Source organism: Heterodontus francisci, chromosome 22 (assembly GCF_036365525.1).
Source record: "Heterodontus francisci isolate sHetFra1 chromosome 22, sHetFra1.hap1, whole genome shotgun sequence".
Classification (NCBI taxonomy): domain Eukaryota; kingdom Metazoa; phylum Chordata; class Chondrichthyes; order Heterodontiformes; family Heterodontidae; genus Heterodontus; species Heterodontus francisci.
In genome coordinates, this window is record NC_090392.1 from 30,675,873 (window position 1) to 30,697,704 (window position 21,832).

General features: G+C 44.3%; 1 protein-coding gene across 1 annotated transcript; it reads right to left on the reverse strand.

Annotated features, from left to right (window-relative positions):
• Positions 1–206: 206 nt before the first annotated feature.
• Positions 207–3,985, reverse strand: LOC137381589 (probable G-protein coupled receptor 139). The gene is made up of 2 exons (XM_068054284.1): positions 3,916–3,985; positions 207–1,114 (listed from the first exon to the last, which is right to left on the reverse strand). Exons 1-2 carry the CDS (start codon positions 3,983–3,985, stop codon positions 207–209), a joined length of 978 nt encoding a protein of 325 aa, XP_067910385.1.
• Positions 3,986–21,832: the final 17,847 nt, after the last annotated feature.

Here is a 21,832-nt window from a genome sequence, read left to right on the forward strand (position 1 = left end):
ACATTTTACCAAATCAAAGTCATAGTTCCTGAATCTAGACCACTGGAATACACAAAGAATCTTCCAGCGATGGTTATGATGGAGAGGAAGGTAAGAAATGGAATGGAATTACATTGAATCTGTAAGGGGCAGCATTGGGATAGAAAGAAGGAAAGGAGATGGGGTTTTATACATAAACAATTAATTCTCCATTTAAAAAATTGCAATTATTTATTGGATTTCCAAATTAGGGTCAGTGGATATTTCACTGCATTCTTTAACTCATCTCTGAATTTACCCTGGGTCGCTGCATAAATACATGTGTTGGTGCAACAGCTAAAAAGCTGAAGCATATATCCACTTTCCTGCAGAATGAATCTTGGATCAGTATAATTGGAACCAGCAAAATAATTACCATTTGTAAATCGAACATACAACAAATTTATAACATAGGTCATCCATAACAGGATAAAACTGCCCGATATAGAGAGCAGTAAAATGATGGATTTTCTACGACCCTCCATCTCTGTGTCACTCTGATTCTCTCCGTTGCTTTGGATGCGGAGTCTCCTGCGAATTCGACTGACCGCTATAATATGTCTGACAGTCAGAGCATTAAGCAAAAGAATCAGAACAAAAGGTACACATGGGGTCAGAATACGGTCCAGCCAGTCAAAAGCTGCCCAATGAGGTGAAGTGTAAAATATTGGTTTTATGCTGCAAAACCATGGCACATTGTTCATTATGTACAGTGGCTCATACATAAAGTAACAGGGAATGTTTTTAACACAACTCAGAGCACAGACTGTTTCTATAACCACAGCTGCTGTTTTCTTGTTACAATATTTTCTTTTCAGCTTCAGGTAACAAATGGCCACACATCGATCAAAGGTGAAAGCGACCGTTAACCAGACCGAGCTGTCTCTGGATGCATAAGTTATGACAGCACTCATACTGCAGCCTGGAGTGATGGTCAGAAAACTAATCGGGAAATAAATACCACGGATCCGATTCAATACCACCGCAGTGATAACCACCAGGAGATCTGTCACTGCCATGGACACCAGGTACTGAGTGATACATCTAGAGAGACCGCATCTTCCTCGGGACAGGATCACAATTGCCACTAAATTAGCTGTAAGAAAGAGAGAATGGGATAAATATTGATAAATACTTGTAAATGCCTTACTGATACAATTAATCTGTTACTGGAATACAATTCCTGGAACAGTGATAGCTTAAGAAAAGACTTGTATAATAAATTGTCTCGAACTTGTATTTATTTTCTTCTTGGATTAAAACAGTGTGCCTTTAAGACAGGGAGAGAAGTTTTGTATTTCTGAGACACAGTGTGCCAGCTGCACTTGTTACCCTAGGCCACAGCACGAGAGAGAGAGGTCACATGGTATAATGTTTCAATTTGACTGTGTGTAAAACTGGCAAAAAACAGTCTGAAGGACTTTGTCTTGAGAGACTCTCCAGCGGGGCATACTACTGAAGAGCTGTCTCTTTTCTCTCAGCAAAAATTCTACAGGGAGCTACGGGCCGAGTTGATTGCCTAAGGAAAAAAATAGCCTTTTCTTTCAAGAGACCATTTGTATTGCTGAAGGTAGTAAAACTCCTTTTCTCTACTTCCAAGCCAGGAAGTATTTGCTTCTAGACTGATCTCTTGTGACTGATTGAGTTTGCTGGAATTCAAAGTAAAGTTTCAAGTGAGGTACTGTTAGTTTTAAAATTCAAGTTGAATTGCTGTGCTCATCACTGAAGGAACTGTTGATGCCTATTGCAGACGAAGAGTTTGCAGACCTATCAAAAACAGACTATTTCATCAACTCCACATGGAGACTTCAAGTAGCTTTTGATTATTTTCATATTAGAATACGTCATCCAATAGGAATGTATCCCACAAAGACTTACTTATTTATTCTTAAAGAAACAGCTAATTAAAAAAAAACACCACTTTTCAAAACTGGTTAACTACTGTTATTTTTGAGTGTATGTGTGTGAATGGGGAAGTTAGGTTAAAATCAGACGTTTTAAGGTCTTTAGACACAGGCCTATCTTAATAGTGTTTAAGATTTAGTTTCAATGAATAGTTAATTTGTTGTTGTCTCTCGATACCTGGTTTGGGGGTTACTAGAGTGTTTAATTTGGCTGTTTTCTGGTTGGATGGGAAAACCTTAATAATATGCTGTGACCTGTGGAGTGATGGGATTGAATTGACATTGCTTTGCTCCTGCCGAAGTCAGAACAAAATACATTACTGCAATACCTACATAAAATGACAATTGTTACAAGGCATTATGTTTTTGTATTCAAAACGTAGGATTCTGTGTGTTATAAAAAAACTGAAAAAGGATTTCAGTGGACACTAAGACACCTGCAAATAGATGAAATTTACAAATGTTTTGAAAGGAAGTTCAAACAAAAGCTGGATGTTTTGAAAGGAAGCTGAACTTGCACACAAGAACAGGAATGCAGGTAATTTCAAGGAAACCAGCAAGGGGTGTGACTTCAGAGTTACACTTTGAGTGACAAGAGAGACTTTATGATTGGGCATGTGACTTAGTTCTGGAAGTTTCAGTTTCAAGTTTGGACTTTTTAAAAGCCAGTAAGTTGGTCGAAGAGCAGGCATTTGAAATTTGATTTTGACCTGCCTGGAGATTAGATTAAGACTCAGAAAAAGTGTTACCTCTCTGTAAAGGAATGCTGCATCTCTTGAGAAGAAATCCTGTGTTTCAAAGGTGGCAGATTCCTATTGCCTCCTGTCTCCGAAGAATCCTGCATCAAGTGTGGTTCCTGTTGCCTCTTCTGTTTTAAGAAATCCTGAAATTTGAAGATATCTTCTGCTGCTATACTGCTACTGTAAAACCTAAGACCTGTTGCTGCACACCTGATAGAAGACCTATGTGAAGCCTGCTGCAGTTGAATTATCTTGAATGCCTACCCATCACAAACTGTTCATCAACCTCACCTGGAAAGAGTTCGAGTGGCATCCAACTATTCAACTTTGGGACACCTCACTAAACCAAAGAACTTCCTACCAGAACGTGACCAACTAAATTATTTTATTAAAAGCAAAATACTGCGGATGCTGGAAATCTGAAATCAAAACAAGAAATGCTGGAACCACTCAGCAGGTTTGGCAGCATCTGTGGAAAGAGAAGCAGAGTTAACGTTTTGGGTCACTGACCCAAAACGTTAACTCTGCTTGTCTTTCCACAGATGCTGCCAGACCTGCTGAGTGGTTCCAGCATTTCTTGTTTTTAAATTATTTTATTACTCTTTTGCATTGTAAACCAAAATCCTTTTTCCCAGTTAACCTTTTTTTTTGGATGTATGTGTGTATGCGTGATGGCTAGAGAAATAAGGAGATTTTCATATATAGATTTACTTCATTATTGGCTAAGACCTGGTTTTATAATAAATAGTTAATTTTGCTGTTGATTAAAGAAACCTGGTGCTTTATTTTGGAGTCAAATAGAGTATCTAATTGGCTGTTCTTCGGTAAATGGGAAAGTTTATTGATATACTGTGACCCGTGGAGAAGTGGGATTGAATTAACAGTGTACTCCTCCCGCTTCGGTCGTAACAAATACATTAAGCAAAAACCTGTGCAATAAATAAATTTCTGTAATAACTTACATGCAACAATCATACCTTAAACTAAGATTGTTACAATAAATACCTCAATGTATCACCTTCCTAGAACATCAATGCCTTAAATGAAGACTTATGCAATGAACACCTCAGTGTAATACCATACCAGCAACAAGTATGGCTTAAACAAAGACTTGTACAGTAAAAACCTTACAAGCAACAATTACACCTGAAACAAAGATTTGTCTAATAAATATGTTACTGCAACATTTTACCTAGAACATCAAGACTATAAACAAAGGCTTATGCAAAACATAGCTAACTATAATACCTTACCAGGAACAGCGATAGCTGCAAAAACTGGATAGTAAATGGCAAAGATGGGACCAGTTACTGGAGCGTGCATTTCAGCAAGAAATGCTGGGATGGGGAAGCCGTCCGTGGTCTGGGACACTTTCAACTTATCCCATACTTATATCTAATGTTAACTTTAGTGAGCCAATTATGTTGCATCATCATTAATGTTAGTTACAGTATACTGCACAAACAAATTAAGGCACTCAATTTCACGCTTAATCACTGTTGTCAAAAGAGGAAACATTACACTAATTTATATGGTAATTCTCACAATTTGTAGTATGATGATGGTACCATTTCTTCAAAGAAAGCAAAATCCTTAAAAGTGACTATCCATGGTGCAACTGAGCCCATAAACTGGTGAACACCAAGTTTCAATTCACTATTGATGATCAGTTAGGAGGTCTGACAGTGCAGGGGCACAGAGGAAATGGTAGCACCATGGTAATGTTACTAGGCTAATAATCCAGAGGTCTAGGCAAATGGTCAGAAACTTGGTTTCATAATCCTACCACCGCAGCTGGGTTTGTTGTTAAAAACTAATACGGTTCACTAACGGCCTGTAGGGAAGGAAATGTGCTGTCCTTGCATGGCCTGGCAAGCCACTCAGTTGTATCAAACCACTATAGTCAAAGTCAGATAAGAATAAAACTGGATGGACGACCTGGTATCGACCTAGGCACAAGACAAGCCAAAAGCATACCTTGTCCAGTCGATGCTGCAATGTCCTCCTCACTAACTATTGGGGACTTATGCCAAAAGTGGCAGAGCTGTTCACAGCCTAGACAAGTAAGAGCCTGACATAATCATACCTTGTAGCCAATGCCCCAGACTCCTTCATCACAATCCATCAGTATGTTTTGTTCCACTGAGAGATCAGACCCACCAGAGGTGGTGGCAGCATAGCACATGGTTGAGAGGGATTGGCCCTGGGAGTCCTCAGTATTTAATTGAGGCCCAATGAAGCCTCAGGGCAACAGGTCAAATATGGGCATGGAAAGCTCCTGCTGATTGCTACCTACCACCCTCCATCACCTCATGAATTAGTGCTCCTCCATGTTGAATACCATTTGGAAGATGCACTGAGACCCAAAATGGTACTGAATCTACTCTAGGTGGAACACTGCACTGCCCGAGTCCTGAAGAACATATCTGCCAGACTGGGCCTGCAGCAGGTGTTGTGAAAACCAATATGAGGGAAAAACCTACTTGACCTTTCCTTACTAATTAACCTTTGTAGATGCATCTGCCCATGACAGCATTGATAAGAATGATCACTGCACAGACCTTCAGGAGACAAAATCGCATCTTCACACTTAGGATATCCTTCTTCGTGTTGTGTGGCGCTATAACTGTGCTAAATGGGATAGATTCAGAAATGATATAGCAGCTGAAAACTAGACACCCACAAGGGGCTGTGTGCCATGAGCAACAGAATTGTATTTCACCATAATTGTAACCTCATGACCTGGCATATCCCTCAGTCTACAATTAACATCAAGCCAAGCCCTGGATCAAGAAGGAGTGTAGAAGAGAATGACACTTCCTCATCAGTACCTCATTCTTTAAATAGCAGCAATCAGGGACTCCCTCTGCTTCAATTTCAGACTGGGAAGCCTGTGCTAACGCTTTCAATACTGGGTCAGCTCGCTGAGCCTCAGCTAGGGAAAATCCAATTAATCCAATCCCTGGGTCTTCTAACTTTCCAAAGTAAGTCTCAAACAGACATACTTCATGGTCATCTGTCTACAGTGCCAATTCAGTCTCGTCTGGGGGACCTGGTTTGATCATGGCCTGATTCACTACAATTCAAGGAAACTGCAGGGGACCGTCTCCTGCCACTGCCCTGTCTCTCTGATCTCCTGCAGTCTGTCTTTCACTACTGGAGATGCTACCACCTTCATCCCCATCAGATCATTACCTAGGAGCAGGTCAACCCCGACAACAGACAAACTAGGGACAATCCCTAAGGTTACCGATTGCACTCCAAGTGCCATCCAATACCATTCAGCACCATTTTGGTGTTTACTGCATTCTCCAGGGGAAAGGCCAGGCCTTTTCCAGTAAAAGAGATCTAGTGGCCCCTGTGTCCCTGTAGATCACTATGGGCATGCTTGCCCCACCCAAGGGGTATGGGGTTACTCTCTCTTCAGACACAAAACCCCAGTAACCTTCAGGAATCCTATTAAATTTTCCTGCACTTGCAGCCATAAGCTTCCTGGGTTTCACTCTTGCTGCAGTTAAAACCACAGCTTGTTCTGCTGTGCTTTCCATCAGGGTCCCTTCTCCTTCACTGAGTGGGTGTGCACTGATTAACCCTACAGATTGTTCCTTTAGTTTCCAGCAGTCAGCTCTTAGATGCCCTGCTTTATTACAATGGAAGCACACAGGTCTCTGGGTCTTATCATTACTTACATCACCTTCCTTTTTGGTTGGAGGAGGGCCCCCTGTGTCTCCTGCTTTTCTTTCCCTCCCAGGGCTTCTATCACCTTCCCACCATTTGTCGTTTTTGAATTTGTGGGGGTGATTGGGAAAGGTTTCCCTGGGAAACCGACGTATAAATGAGAGCAAACTCATTGACCAGAACTGCTGTAATAAAACCAAAAAGTGCTAGAAATACTCAGCAGGTCTGGTAGCATCTGTGGAGAGAGAAGCAAAGCTAACGTTTCAGGTCAGTGACCTTTCATCAGAACAGCAAAGGCTAGAAATGTATCAGGTTATAAGCAAATAAAGTGGGGTGGAGCAAAAGAGAACAAATGGGAAGGTGTTGATAGGACAGAAGGTCACAGAGAATAACTGACAAGGAGGTCATGGGGCAAAGGCAAAGATAAAGAGTGTGTTAATGGTGTGGTGAAATACAAAGTGTTAGTGCAGAGAGGGTATTAAATGACAGAATAATGAAATCCCTAGCCAAAAGCAAAACATGAAAAAGAAGTAGGCAGGCACATGGTAAAAAAGTGCAATGATGAAACAAACTAAACTAAAATTAAATAAAAATAAAAAATACAAACTAAAACTAAAAAAAAAGTAAAACTAAATAAAGGGGGGGGGGGGCAGTCATGCTCTGAAATTATTGAATTCACTGTTCAGTCTGGCAGGCTGTAGCGTGCCTAATCAATAAATGAGATGCTGTTCCTCGAGCTTGCGTTGATGTTCACTGGAACACTGCAGCAAGCCCAGGATAGAGATGTGGGCATGAGAGCAGGGGCGATTGTTGAAATGGCCAGCAACCAGAAGCTTGGGGTCATATTTTCGGACTGAGCAGAGGTGTCCCGCAAAGCAGTCACCCAATCTACGTTTGGTCTCCCCAAAGTAGAGGAGATCGCATTGTGAGCAGCGAATATAGTAGGCAAATTTGAAGGAAGTACAGGTAAATCACTGCTTCACCTGAAAGGAGTGTTTGGGGCCTTGAATAGTGAGGAGAGAAGGGGTAAAAGGGCAGGTATTACACCTCCTGCGATTGCATGGGAAGGTGCCGTGGGAAGGGGACGAGTCGTCGGGGGTAATGGAGGAGTGGACCAGGGTGTCGCGGAGGGAATGATCCCTTCGGAATGCTAACAGGGGAGGGAAGGGGAAGATGCATTTGGTAGTGGTGTTGTGAGGAGGACGCAGAGAGGCTTCAAAGTGATTTGGACAAGTTAAGTGAGTGGGAAAATGCATGGCAGATGCAGCATAATATGGATAAATGTGAGGTTATCCACTTTGGTAGCAAAAACAGGAAGGCAGATTATTATCTGAACGGCCCTAAACTGAGAGAGGGGGACATGCAACGAGACATGGGTGTTCTCGTACACCAGTCGTTGAAGGTAAGCATGCAGGTGCAACAGGTGGTAAAGAAGGCAAATGGAATTTTGGTCTTCATAGCGACAGGATTTGAGTACAGGAGAAGGGATGTCTTGCTGCAATTATACAGGGCCTTGGTGAGGCCACACCTGGAATATTGTGTGCAGTTTTGGTCTCCTTATCTGAGGAAGGATGTTCTTGCTATAGAGGGAATGCAGCGAAGGTTTACCAGACTAATTCCTGGGATGGCGGGACTGATGTATGAGGAGAGAATGAGCTGGTTAAGATTATATTCGCTGGAGTTCAGAAGAGTGAGGGGGGATCTCATAGAAACCTATAAAATTCTAACAGGATTTGACAGGGTAGATGCAGGGAGGATGTTCCCAATTGTGGGGGAGTCCAGAACCAGGGGTCATAGTCTAAGGATACGTGGGAAACCATTCAGGACTGAGATGAGGAGAAATTACTTCACCCAGAGAGTGGTGTACCTGTGAAATTCACTACCACAGAAAGCAGTTGAGGGCAAAACATTGTATGTTTTCAAGAAGGAGTTAGACATAGCTCTTGGGGTGAAAGGGATCAAAGGATATGGGGGAAAGTGAGAACAGGTTACTGAGTTGGATGATCAGCCATGATCATAATGAATAGCGGAGCAGGCTCGAAGGGCCGAATGGCCTACTCCTGCTCCAGTTTTCTATGTTTCAATCTTTCTATCATGCTGGACGTGGTGGAAATGGCAGAAGATGATCCTTTGGATGTGGAGGCTGGTGGGGTGGAAAGTGAGGACTGCTGCTTGCCGGGCTGTATGAACCTTCTGTTCCTCCATATGTGTCTTTATGGAGAGTGGGAGAGAGTTTTTAAGTTCCTCCAGCAAAATTACTTATCTGAGAATTTCATAGTTGAACTGTACTTTCAGAGCCCTCAGCCACTGGTCAAAAGCCAGTTGCCTACTTCTCTCAAACTCCAGGTAAGTTTGATCAGCTTGCTTCTTGAGGCGATAGGCTTCCAATACTAACTCATATGCCCCGAGGATAACATTTTTGTCAGTTCATAATCTGATGAACTCTCATCTGGCAACATGGAATAAACCTCATAGGCTTTTCCTGTTAGCTTGCTCTGTATCAACAGAGGCCAAGCCTCAGCTGGCCACTTTAACTGCCTTGCCAGTTTTTCAAAAGATACAAAAAATGTTTCCATGCCTCCCTCATTGATTTTTGAAATCAATTGGGAACGTTTGAACAATTCTGTACCCAGCCCTGAATCACGACCCTCCATATTGGCCATGCTTTCACTGGGGTTACTCTATTACCCCCTAATTATCTCAAGGCACCACCCTCTCTCTTCGCATTCCTTCTGGAAAGCTCTTTCTCTCTCTCTCTCTCTCTCTCTCTCTCACTCTCTCTCTCTCTCTATGTCTCTCTCTCTCTCTCTCTCTACCATTCAATGAACGTTCAGCTCGTCTGTGATCATCATCACAGAATCATGCAGGTGTGTGCACGTTATCCTGGGATTTGACATGATGCCTTCATTCTCCAAAACTCCCATGTACCTGCACTTTTCAGGCCTCCAGACAGAATGGAGGGATGGATACTTGGCGACAGGGGGTTATCCTCTGAAGACATGGCTCATGACACCAGTGAGGAATCCAAGGGGTCATGCGGAGGAACGATACAATGAGAGCCATGCGGCCACCACAGTGACCATCGAACAAACTATAGGCCTGCTTAAGATGAGGTTTAGGTGTGTTGACCGCTCAGGTGCAGCACTGCAGTACGCACCTTCAAGGGTTGCAAGAATAATTGTCGTCTGCTGTGCCTTGCATAACCTGGCGACTGAAAATGGAGAGGCACTGGAGGAGGATCAGTGTCATCGCAATGTGTCATCAGATGACGATGATGTTTCTGATGATGAAGCTGGACACCACTGACTTGATGGTCATGGAGAGGAAGCTGAATTTAATTTGGATCTAAGTGCTCAATAGACAAGGGTGTCTTTAAGAGGCAGACGTTTCAATTGAGAGTCTGTAAATTTTCACACAATTGGGATTACCGGATGACAAGACTAATTGTGAGGCTCTGAAAGGGCAAATTCACTCACCTTCACGGGGAGAGAGAATGCAACGATGCAATCCTTCACATCATGAGGACCGCCACCCAGGTGTGAGACCTCACATGTTGAACTACTTTTGTTGAGCAACGATGTTGGAATTGACTTCAGGAAGCCATGACAAAATCTCAGAGAACCCGATTTTATTACAATATTTTATAACACATTCAAATAAAAAAACTTTCAATTCACCCTGTGAACCATTAGTGATGTTAAAGTCATTTCTTAAATCTTTTCCGAGTGCTCTTTCGGGTGCATGATCCCTCGCCACCAGACACACCAGAGGCAGGTGGCTGAACTGTTTGCTGCCCTGCTTGTGATGACTTTGGTGGACGTCCTCTGCTTGCTCGCGGTCGTGAGGGCCCCGGCATCTCAGGGTTCTCCTGAGAAATCTCATGAGTACCCTGTAGCACACTGGGATTTCACTGATCACATGTCCCTGGTAGAGGGAGCAAGGAGCTGGAGGATGCATCAGAGGCGCCCTGAGAGGAGCTCCCATATGCGATCTGCTGCCCCTGTGCCCTCGTGAGGCTCTGACGATCCTCAATGGTGACATCCGAGGGATGAGCGGCCTCGACCTGGTGCCAGTGCATCAGATTCTGCTCTCTGATGCTCTGGTCTAGGGAGGCCACAATCGATCTGATGTCACGAAGTGCATCCAGAATTGGCCTCTCCACTGCAGCCGCCAATCTGTCAATGGGGGAAGCCAGATGTTCAATTGCCTGAGAGTGAGCAGAAATCATACTCCTGGATGGATGTAGCCAGAGTTTGATTAATTGCGCCTATTGTCTCAGGCAGCTCCGCCAGATTTTCAAGGACCGCTTGCTGCACCTGCAGCATCTCCTGTCGAATGGATGTTCTCAAAGGCTTGCTGCTCTGCACTGGCATGGCCTCCCACACTCCTCTGACCGTGTGAGGCATCGGCCGATTCTGCCTCCAGTGGCTGGCCTGACACCTGTGCTGTGCTGACACCTGGATGTGAAATCGAATCCACGGACACGCAAATTCCAACCGAGGTGTCTGTATCTGCGCTGGTGCTTGGTGCATCGCGAGGATGTGACAGTGCGCCCTCTGAGGCACCCTCCTCAACCTCAGAGATGGATGGTGGTACAACTGAGATGCTTCCTGTTCCATGCAGTCGGTCACCTGCTGGGAAAATCATATTGATCAGTTTGAGCAGAAAGCCAGAGTGGACAAAATGTATTTGAGTCCATTATGGTCACATCAGTGTGATGGGACTTTTGAGGGCCTAATTATGTTCATTAGTAACTCATAACAACATTGGCCCATCAATGCTCCCCCACCCTGCCCCGTCCCCCCCGAAATGCACTAATACACCACTTTCCGGATCACTCACTCTCATGGCCATGTCCACCGGCCTCGCCATCTGCTATGGCTCGTCCTCCTTCCTCCCCTGCTATCATCAATGCGTCCTCCTCCATTCTACTGAGCAATGCAGGACAGGCCACACCACCACCTGTCCGGGACCTCTCTCGGGCGTTGTGTGCCCTCTTTTCCTAATGAAAGAAAAGAATTAGGTCAAACATTTGTGTGCGCATTTCATACAATCACTCAAATGGGTTGATGTGGCTTTTAACTGCTGTGCCATTGCTGAGCATGCCCTCATCAATCCCTCCTTAACATTCAACTCACATATGCCCATCTTGCATCCTAATGCAAGGAGGCAGCCAGGCAATGATCACACAGGGGTTCCACATTGCATCATGAATACAAATACACCCTCCATTGACAAAATAACGATGAGATGAATGAGGAATGCCCTTTACCCGGGCAGAGCGAAGCAGGTCATTGAGGCGCTTGCGGCACTGTATCCATGTGCGCCGAACGACGCCTCGGCTGCTGACCTCCTCTGTGACCTCCAGCCAGACCCTCTTTGTCACTGTCGATTGTCGCCTTCTACCGTCTGGGATGAAGAGGATATCACGCCTCTCCTCAACCGTCTGAAGGAGGACCTGTCGTGAATCATCTGAAAAACGGGGGGCTGAGCGAGTGCTTCTCTCCTCCATGGCTTCCTCCACCTGTGTTTAAATCTCTAACTCCTTCTGCACTAACAGAACTGTAGCCTCTCAGTGAAGCACAACTACTACTGCTGATTTTTAAACAATGAATGAGTACCTGGTCAATTTCATTGAGGTAAACATTTTTCAAGGGTTTACGTCAGACATTCCCGGATGTGGCTCGGCCCCCAATGATGTATATCTTCCCACCTGCATGAGCCGATTCAGGTCTCAGTTACACTGTGGGGCCACTAATTGGCTGCCCCGCGTGTGATGCCGGCGGATAGGAGACACAGCGCGGGAACGGAGGCCGCATCCGTTTGAGTTCCACCCGTGCCGGAACCAGCGATTATGGTAAAATTCCTGCCATTGTTTCTGGTTCCCAGATGTTTGTAAAGAATCACACTTAAACTTGGACAAGGCTGGAGTCAGTCCTGTTTAATTTAGCACGATGTTGTGTGCTGTGGAACTTGGTTCTTGTGTTACATATAACATGACTCCCCAGTGCAGCCGTGAATGAGGCCCCCCCACTGGAACACTTAAACATAACAACTAATTCCTAGCTAATTAGTTCCGAACACTTTATAGAAAGTATAACAATATATACATATATAACATCCCTCTTTCTTTAAAACATAATGCCCCTATATCAATATAACTGTCAATATAACTAAAAAGATTATCATCCGACTTGTGGAAATAATCTGAACCCCTTTTTTGAGTTTTTTATATTCTTTTTTTCTTTGGGTGGTAAGATGTTGTGCCTCAATCCTGTAGATTTGGCATTTTTTGCTCTCAGTAGTGAGTTGGTACATTGTACAGGTGATGTTGTGTCACTTGCTGGTGATATTGTTAATGTTGTCTCACTGGATAGTGATGTTTCCGGTGTTGTTGACGGTCTTTTCTGTTGTTCCAGCTCAGGTGTAGGTGGAATATGGATTATGTTCCTTCTCATTTGGTTACGGGTTTCGGTCTCAATGATATAAGACCTTGGAGTCTCAGCTTCACAAACAACTTTTGCTGGGCTCCAGATTTTCATGATTGGATCCTGTACGTGTACAGTTTGTCCTTTCAACAGCTTGGGAGCGATTTAGCATACTTGTTGATGTTTTGCTCTCCTCTTACCTGTGCTTCGGTGAGTTGTTGTCTCACTTCCTCCTGGTCACTTGAAGGACGTATTTTGCTTGGCAGAGTTGTCTTATATTTTCTTCCATTTAACAGCTTTGCAGGTGATTTCATGTCAGCTTTGAGAAGTGTGGATCGGAGTGACAATAAGGGCAGGTTTGGGTCTTCCTTCATCTCTTGTCATTTCACAAATGTTCTTTTGACCATCTGGATGTGTCTCTCTAGTAATCCATATCCCGTGGGTAGTGTGGTGATGAGGTGATGGTGTTGAACTCATACTGGTCAGCGAATTCCTTAAATTCTCGATGTAAATTGAGTGGCATTGTCACATATTAACCTTTCAGGAATCCCTTGCTCAGTGAACAGAACTCATATTGCTGAGAGGATTGATGTGGCTCTCAAGTCTTTCACCATCCAGATAACAGGGAACTTTGAGTAGTAGTCTGCGATTATGAGATACCATTCTTGATTATGTGTGACTAAACCGTCTCCTACAGCATTCCGTGGTCTGGGTGGTACTTCAGTAGCTATGTGTTTCTGTACTTCTGGCATACATTGCATGTAGACACCATATTTTTGATATCTTTGTATATGCCTATCCAGTACACAGCTGATCTGGCTCTGAGCTTACACTTCTCCATTCCCATATGGCCTGCCTGTATCTTTTGGAGAAGTTCTTCCTGCATTGTTTTGCGAATGATTATTCTGGATCTGGCCAGCAGAACACCATCTTCTAGTGAGATGTCATTTCTGATAGACCAGTACTGCCCTATTGCTGGCTGTGTGTGCTGTATCCGATCAGGCAATTACTGGATCACTTCTTGAGATAGCATCTGTAACTCCTCGTCTTTGCTTGTCTCATCTCTAATTTGACTCAGTTACGTTCACTAGGTGATGTATCGTTATGCCCAGATCATCTATCTCATGTTTCTCCTGTGGTGACAACTGAGATAGGGTGTCTGCCAGCACCATTTCTCTTCCTGGATTATATTTCAGAGTGAAATCATAACTCTGAAGCCTCAAGAGTAACCTCTGCAGTCTTGCTGGTGCTTTACATAGATTTTTCTTGTAGATCTGCTCCAGTGGATGCTGATCACTCTCCACTGTGAACTTCCTCCCATAGAGATATGTGTGGAACTGCTCACATCCAAACACGACTGCCAAAAGCTCTCTCTCTATGTTGGCATATCTTGTCTCAGCTGATATCAGAGCTTTGGACTCAAATGCTATTGGCTTTCCCTCATGTACCAGGGCTGCTTCCAGTCCTTTTGTGGAAGCATCTACTTGCAGAGTGACAGGTTTCTTTCTGTTGTAGTACAACAGACTTGTCTCCTTGCATATACTACCTTTTTGAGCTTATTGAAACTCCTGTCATGTGACTCTGACCACTGGTACACGATAGGGCGGCACAGTGGCGCAGTGGTTAGCACTGCAGCCTCACAGCTCCAGCGACCCGGGTTCAATTCTGGGTACTGCCTGTGTGGAGTTTGCAAGTTCTCCCTGTGTCTGCGTGGGTTTTCTCCGGGTGCTCCGGTTTCCTCCCACAAGCCAAAAGACTTGCAGGCTGGTAGGTAAATTGGCCGTTATAAATTGCCCCTAGTATAGGTAAGTGGTAGGGAAATATAGGGACAGGTGGGGATGTGGTAGGAATATGGGATTAGTGTAGGATTAGTATATATATGGGTGGTTAATGGTCGGCACAGACTCGGTGGGCCGAACGGCCTGTTTCAGTGCTGTATCTCTAAACTAAACTAAACTAAACATAAACATATCTTCTTTCATCAGCTCCCGTAGGTTCGCTGTGTGTTCCAACATTGCGGAATAAAGGAGCTCATGTATTGTATCAAACCAAGGAAACTTCTCAACTCTCTCTTATCGCGCCACACTACCAGAAGGACGTGGAGGCTTTGGAGAAGGTACAGAGGAGGTTTACCAGGATGTTGCTTGGTCTGGAGGGCATTAGCTATGAGGAGAGGTTGGAAAAACTCGGATTGTTTTCAATGGAACGACGGAGGTGGAGGGGCGACATGATAGAGGTTGACAAAGTTATGAGCGGCATGGACAGAGTGGATAGTCAGAAGCTTTTTCCCGGGGTGGAAGAGTCAGTTACTAGGAGATGAGAGTGGTCCCAAAGGAAGAGTGCTAAATTGGGGGAAGGCCAACTATACCAAAATTCGGCAGGAGCTGGGGAATGTAGATTGGGAGCAGCTGTCTGAAGGTAAATCCACATTTGATATGTGGGAGGCTTTTAAAGAGAGGTTGATTAGCGTGCAGGAGAGCCATGTTCCTGTAAAAATGAGGGATAGAAATGGCAAGATTAGGCAACCACGGATGACAGGTGAAATTGTGAGACTAGCTAAGAGGAAAAAGGAAGCATACATAAGGTCTAGGAGGCTGAAGAAAGACGAAGCTTTGGAAGAATATCGGGAATGTAGGACCAATCTGAAATAGGAATTAAGAGGGCTAAAAGGGGTCATGAAATATCTTTAGCAAACAGGGTTAAGGAAAACCCCAAAGCCTTTTATTCATATATAAGGAGCAAGAGGGTAACTAGAGAAAGGATTGGCCCACTCAAGGATAAAGGAGGAAAGTTATGCCTGGAGTCAGAGAAAATGGGTGAGATTCTAAATGAGTACTTTGCATCGGTATTCACTGAGGAGAGGGACATGATGGATGTTGAGGTTAGGGACAGATGTTTGATTACTCTAGGTCAAGTCGGCATAAGGAGGGAGGAAGTGTTGGGTATTCTAAAAGGCATTAAGGTGGACATGTCCCCAGGTCCGGATGGGATCTATTTCAGGTTACTGAGGGAAGCGAGAGAGGAAATAGCTGGGGCCTTAACAGATATCTTTGCAGCATCCTTAAACACGGGTGAGGTCCCGGAGGACTGGAGAATTGCTAAAGTTGTCCCCTTGTTTAAGAAGGGTAGCAGGGATAATCCAGGTAATTATAGACCGGTGAGCCTGACGTCAGTGGTACGGAAGCTGCTGGAGAAGATACTGAGTGATAGGATCTATTCCCATTTGGAAGAAAATGGGCTTATCAGTGATAGGCAACATGGTTTTGTGCAGGGAAGGTCATGTCTTACCAACTTAATAGAATTCTTTGAGGAAGTGACAAAGTTGATTGATGAGGGAAGGGCTGTCGATGTCATATACATGGACTTCAGTAAGGCGTTTGATAAGGTTCCCCATGGTAGGCTGATGGAGAAAGTGAAGTCGCATGGGTTCCAGGGTGTACTAGCTAGATGGATAAAGAACTGGCTGGGCAACAGGAGACAGAGAGTAGCAGTGGAAGGGAGTTTCTCAAAATGGAGACGTGTGACCAGTGGTGTTCCACAAGGATCCGTGCTGGGACCACTGTTGTTTGTGATATGCATAAATGATTTGGAGGAAAGTATAGGTGGTCTGATTAGCAAGTTTGCAGACGACACTAAGATTGGTGGAGTAGCAGATAGTGAAGGGGACTGTCAGAGAATACAGCAGAATATAGATAGATTGGAGAGTTGGGCAGAGAAATGGCAGATGGAGTTCAATCAGGGCAAATGCGAGGTGATGCATTTTGGAAGATCCAATTCAAGAGTGAATTATACAGTAAATGGAAAGGTCCTGGGGAAAATTGATGTTCAGAGAGATTTGGGTGTTCAGGTCCATTGTTCCCTGAAGGTAGCAACGCAGGTCAATAGAGTGGTCAAGAAGGCATACAGCATGCTTTCCTTCATCGGACGGGGTATTGAGTACAAGGGTTGGCAGGTCATGTTCCAGTTGTATAGGACTTTGGTTCAGCCACATTTGGAATACTGCGTGCAGTTCTGGTCGCCACATTATCAAAAGGATGTAGATGCTTTGGAGAGGGTGCAGAGGAGGTTCACCAGGATGTTGCCTGGTATGGAGTTCGCTAGCTATGAAGAGAGGTTGAGTAGATTAGGGTTATTTTCATTAGAAAGACGGAGGTTGAGGGGGGACCTGATTGAGGTGTACAAAATCATGAGAGGTATAGACAGGGTGGATAGCAAGAAGCTTTTTCCCAGAGTGGGGGATTCAATTACCAGGGGTCACGAGTTCAAAGTGAGAGGGGAAAGGTTTAGGGGGATATGCGTGGAAAGTTCTTTACGCAGACGGTGGTGGGTGCCTGGAATGCGTTGCCAGTGGAGGGGGTAGACACGGGCATGATAGCGTCTTTTAAGATGTATCTAACAGATACATGAATGGGCAGGAAGCAAAGAGATACAGACCCTTAGAAAATAGGCGACAGGTTTAGATAGAGGATCTGGATCGGCGCAGTCTTGGAGGGCCGAAGGTCCTGTTCCTATGCTGTAATTTTCTTTGTTCTTCTTTGTTCTTTGACATAGGTTTAAGGTGCCAGGGGCAAAGTTTAGAGGGGATGTGCGAAGCAAGTTTTTTTACACAGAGGGTGGTGAGTGCCTGGAACTTGCTGCCAGGGGAGGTGGTGGAAGCAGATACGATAGCGACGTTTAAAAGACATCTTGACAAATACATGAATAGGAAGGGAATAGAGGGATATGGGCCCCGGAATTGCAGAAGGTGTTAGTTTAGGCAGGCATCAAGATTGGCGCAGGCTTGGAGGGCCGAATGGCCTGTTCCTGTGCTGTACTGTTCTTTGTTCTTGGGGCTTCCCTTCCCCGAGATGGCTGAGATTCTTTCAGGGCTCGGCTTAACTCCGTCAGGTGTGTACACCATTCCGAAGAACTGGCATTCTATCATTTTCACAATGCATTTGACTGCGTTTAGCTTAATCCCAGCTTTCCTGGTTTGCTCCATGGCTTCATGTAGATGGTTGTCATGATCTTTTCCACCTGTACCATACATCTGGATATCACCTGCTATGCCGACTGCTCCTTTGCATCCCCTGTATGTCTCATCTACTTTCTGTTGGAACACATCCTGGCTCAATTTGAGGCCAAAGGTTAGATGCAGGAATTTGTATCGTCCAAAGGGTGTGTTAAATGTTGCCAGCAGTGAAGATTCTGCATCCAGCTTCACATTTCAGTAACCATTTCTGGCATCAAGCTTGCTGAAAACTTTTGCCCCTGCCAGTGCTGGTGTGATTTCTTCCAATGTTGGAAGAGGGTAGTGATCCCTCTTTATTGATTAATTAAGATCTTTGGGATCTCGGCAAATTCTTAGCCGTCCATTTGGCTTCTCTGTCACCTGAATGCAATTTACCCAATCTGTCGGCTCTGCGCCTCTGGCGATCACCTTCTTTTCTTCCATTTCTTGGAGCTCTCTTTCAAGATTTCCTTTTAGTTCTACTGGTACTTTATGTGGGGGATGAATCACTGGTTTCATCACTGGGTCAATAGTGATGTGATACTCAAAATCTTTGAAGCATCCAACCATCTCATCAAAACACTCTGAGTACATTTGTACCAGATCTTCTTTGCTTCTTTATCGGAGGGCGCTTTTCAATGGTTGTACTGTCTTCAATCCTCAGTGTAACCTCCTTTACATCATGGTTTATTGAGATAATCTGCAGCTCTTCACAACTGCTCAAACCCAGGATAGCTGGACCATCTGTGTCTGTGACATAGAACATACAGTTAACAACTTTTCCTTTGTGTGGTCCCTCTGATTTGGGTTGTTCCTAGTTCCCATATGTTGTTAGCATGACATTGTTTGATTTCAGAGCATCTTCCTTTGGCCAAATCATTAAATATATTCACGAGTTAGACATAGTTCTTAGGGCTAAAGGGATCAAGGGATATGGGGAGAAAGTGGGAGCAGAGTACTGAGTTTGGATGATCAGCCATGATCGTATTGAATGGCAGTGCAGGCTCGAAGGGCCGAATGGCCTACTCCTGCTCCTATTTTTCTATGTTTCTGTAATCATTTTTCTCCAAATTTTCAGGCAAGATCTGCTGGTATAGTCTGAGCAGGATGATGTTACTCTGCGCTCCAGTATCAATCTTCACCTTCAGATTTATCATTGTGGGCTTGTTTCTCACCATCTTCCTGATCTGAATGGTTGTGTGAATTTCTTTTCTCTGGGAACTGTCACATCCAGACATTTCATAGAAATATAGAAACATAGAAAATAGGAGCAGGAGTAGGCCATTCGGCCCTTCGAGCCTGCTCCGCCATTCATTATGATCATGACTGATCATCTAACTCAGTAACCTGTTCCCGCTTTATCCCCATATCCTTTGATCCCTTTCACCCCAAGAGCTATATCTAACTCCTTCTTGATAACATACAATGTTTTGGCCTCAGCTGCTTTCTGTGGTAGCAAATTCCAAGGCTCACCACTCTCTGAGTGAAGTAATTTCTCCTCATCTCAGTCCTGAAAGGTTTACCCCGTATCCTTAGACTATGACCCCTGGTTCTGGACTCCCCCACCATCGGGAACATCCTTCCTGCATCAACCCTGTCAAGTCCTGTTAGAACTTTATAGGTTTTTATGAGATCCCCCCTCACTCTTCTGAACACCAGTGAATATAATCCTAACCGACTCAATCTCTCCTCATACGTCAGTCCTGCCATCCCAGGAATCAGTCTGGTAAACCTTCGCTGCACTCCCTCTATAGCAAGAACATCCTTCCTCAGATAAGGAGACCATAACTGCACACCAAGGCCCTGTATAATTGCAGCAAGACATCCCCTGCTCCTGTACTCGAATCCTCTCGCTATGAAGGCCAACATCCCCTTTTCATTGCAGCAGCTTTTTCGGGAGCAGTGAGTGAGCGAGTGAGCAGCTGGGAAGGTCTGTTTGAAAGTAAATTTAATTTCATTTTGTTTTTCGGCGGTGGCCAGGGGGCTGCTGGGTAAGTAAAACACTATACATTTGGGCGGTTTAAAATAACTTTCCTTTCATTGCAGCAGCTTTTTCGGGAGCAGTGAGTGAGCGAGTGAGCAGCTGGGAAGGTCTGTTTGAAAGTAAATTTAATTTCATTTTGTTTTTCGGCGGTGGCCAGGGGGCTGCTGGGTAAGTAAAACACTATACATTTGGGCGGTTTAAAATAACTTTCCTTTCATTGCAGCAGCTTTTTCGGGAGCAGTGAGTGAGCGAGTGAGCAGCTGGGAAGGTCTGTTTGAAAGTAAATTTAATTTCATTTTGTTTTTCGGCGGTGGCCAGGGGGCTGCTGGGTAAGTAAAACACTATACATTTGGGCGGTTTAAAATAACTTTCCTTTCATTGCAGCAGCTTTTTCGGGAGCAGTGAGTGAGCGAGTGAGCAGCTGGGAAGGTCTGTTTGAAAGTAAATTTAATTTCATTTTGTTTTTCGGCGGTGGCCAGGGGGCTGCTGGGTAAGTAAAACACTATACATTTGGGCGGTTTAAAATAACTTTCCTTTCATTGCAGCAGCTTTTTCGGGAGCAGTGAGTGAGCGAGTGAGCAGCTGGGAAGGTCTGTTTGAAAGTAAATTTAATTTCATTTTGTTTTTCGGCGGTGGCCAGGGGGCTGCTGGGTAAGTAAAACACTATATATTTGGGCGGTTTAAAATAACTTTCCTTTCATTGCAGCAGCTTTTTCGGGAGCAGTGAGTGAGCGAGTGAGCAGCTGGGAAGGTCTGTTTGAAAGTAAATTTAATTTCATTTTGTTTTTCGGCGGTGGCCAGGGGGCTGCTGGGTAAGTAAAACACTATATATTTGGGCGGTTTAAAATAACTTTCCTTTCATTGCAGCAGCGTTTTCGGGAGCAGTGAGTGAGCGAGTGAGCAGCTGGGAAGGTCTGTTTGAAAGTAAATTTAATTTCATTTTGTTTTTCGGCGGTGGCCAGGGGGCTGCTGGGTAAGTAAAACACTATATATTTGGGCGGTTTAAAATAACTTTCCTTTCATTGCAGCAGCTTTTTCGGGAGCAGTGAGTGAGCGAGTGAGCAGCTGGGAAGGTCTGTTTGAAAGTAAATTTAATTTCATTTTGTTTTTCGGCGGTGGCCAGGGGGCTGCTGGGTAAGTAAAACACTATATATTTGGGCGGTTTAAAATAACTTTCCTTTCATTGCAGCAGCTTTTTCGGGAGCAGTGAGTGAGCGAGTGAGCAGCTGGGAAGGTCTGTTTGAAAGTAAATTTAATTTCATTTTGTTTTTCGGCGGTGGCCAGGGGGCTGCTGGGTAAGTAAAACACTATATATTTGGGCGGTTTAAAATAACTTTCCTTTCATTGCAGCAGCTTTTTCGGGAGCAGTGAGTGAGCGAGTGAGCAGCTGGGAAGGTCTGTTTGAAAGTAAATTTAATTTCATTTTGTTTTTCGGCGGTGGCCAGGGGGCTGCTGGGTAAGTAAAACACTATATATTTGGGCGGTTTAAAATAACTTTCCTTTCATTGCAGCAGCTTTTTCGGGAGCAGTGAGTGAGCGAGTGAGCAGCTGGGAAGGTCTGTTTGAAAGTAAATTTAATTTCATTTTGTTTTTCGGCGGTGGCCAGGGGGCTGCTGGGTAAGTAAAACACTATATATTTGGGCGGTTTAAAATAACTTTCCTTTCATTGCAGCAGCTTTTTCGGGAGCAGTGAGTGAGCGAGTGAGCAGCTGGGAAGGTCTGTTTGAAAGTAAATTTAATTTCATTTTGTTTTTCGGCGGTGGCCAGGGGGCTGCTGGGTAAGTAAAACACTATATATTTGGGCGGTTTAAAATAACTTTCCTTTCATTGCAGCAGCTTTTTCGGGAGCAGTGAGTGAGCGAGTGAGCAGCTGGGAAGGTCTGTTTGAAAGTAAATTTAATTTCATTTTGTTTTTCGGCGGTGGCCAGGGGGCTGCTGGGTAAGTAAAACACTATATATTTGGGCGGTTTAAAATAACTTTCCTTTCATTGCAGCAGCTTTTTCGGGAGCAGTGAGTGAGCGAGTGAGCAGCTGGGAAGGTCTGTTTGAAAGTAAATTTAATTTCATTTTGTTTTTCGGCGGTGGCCAGG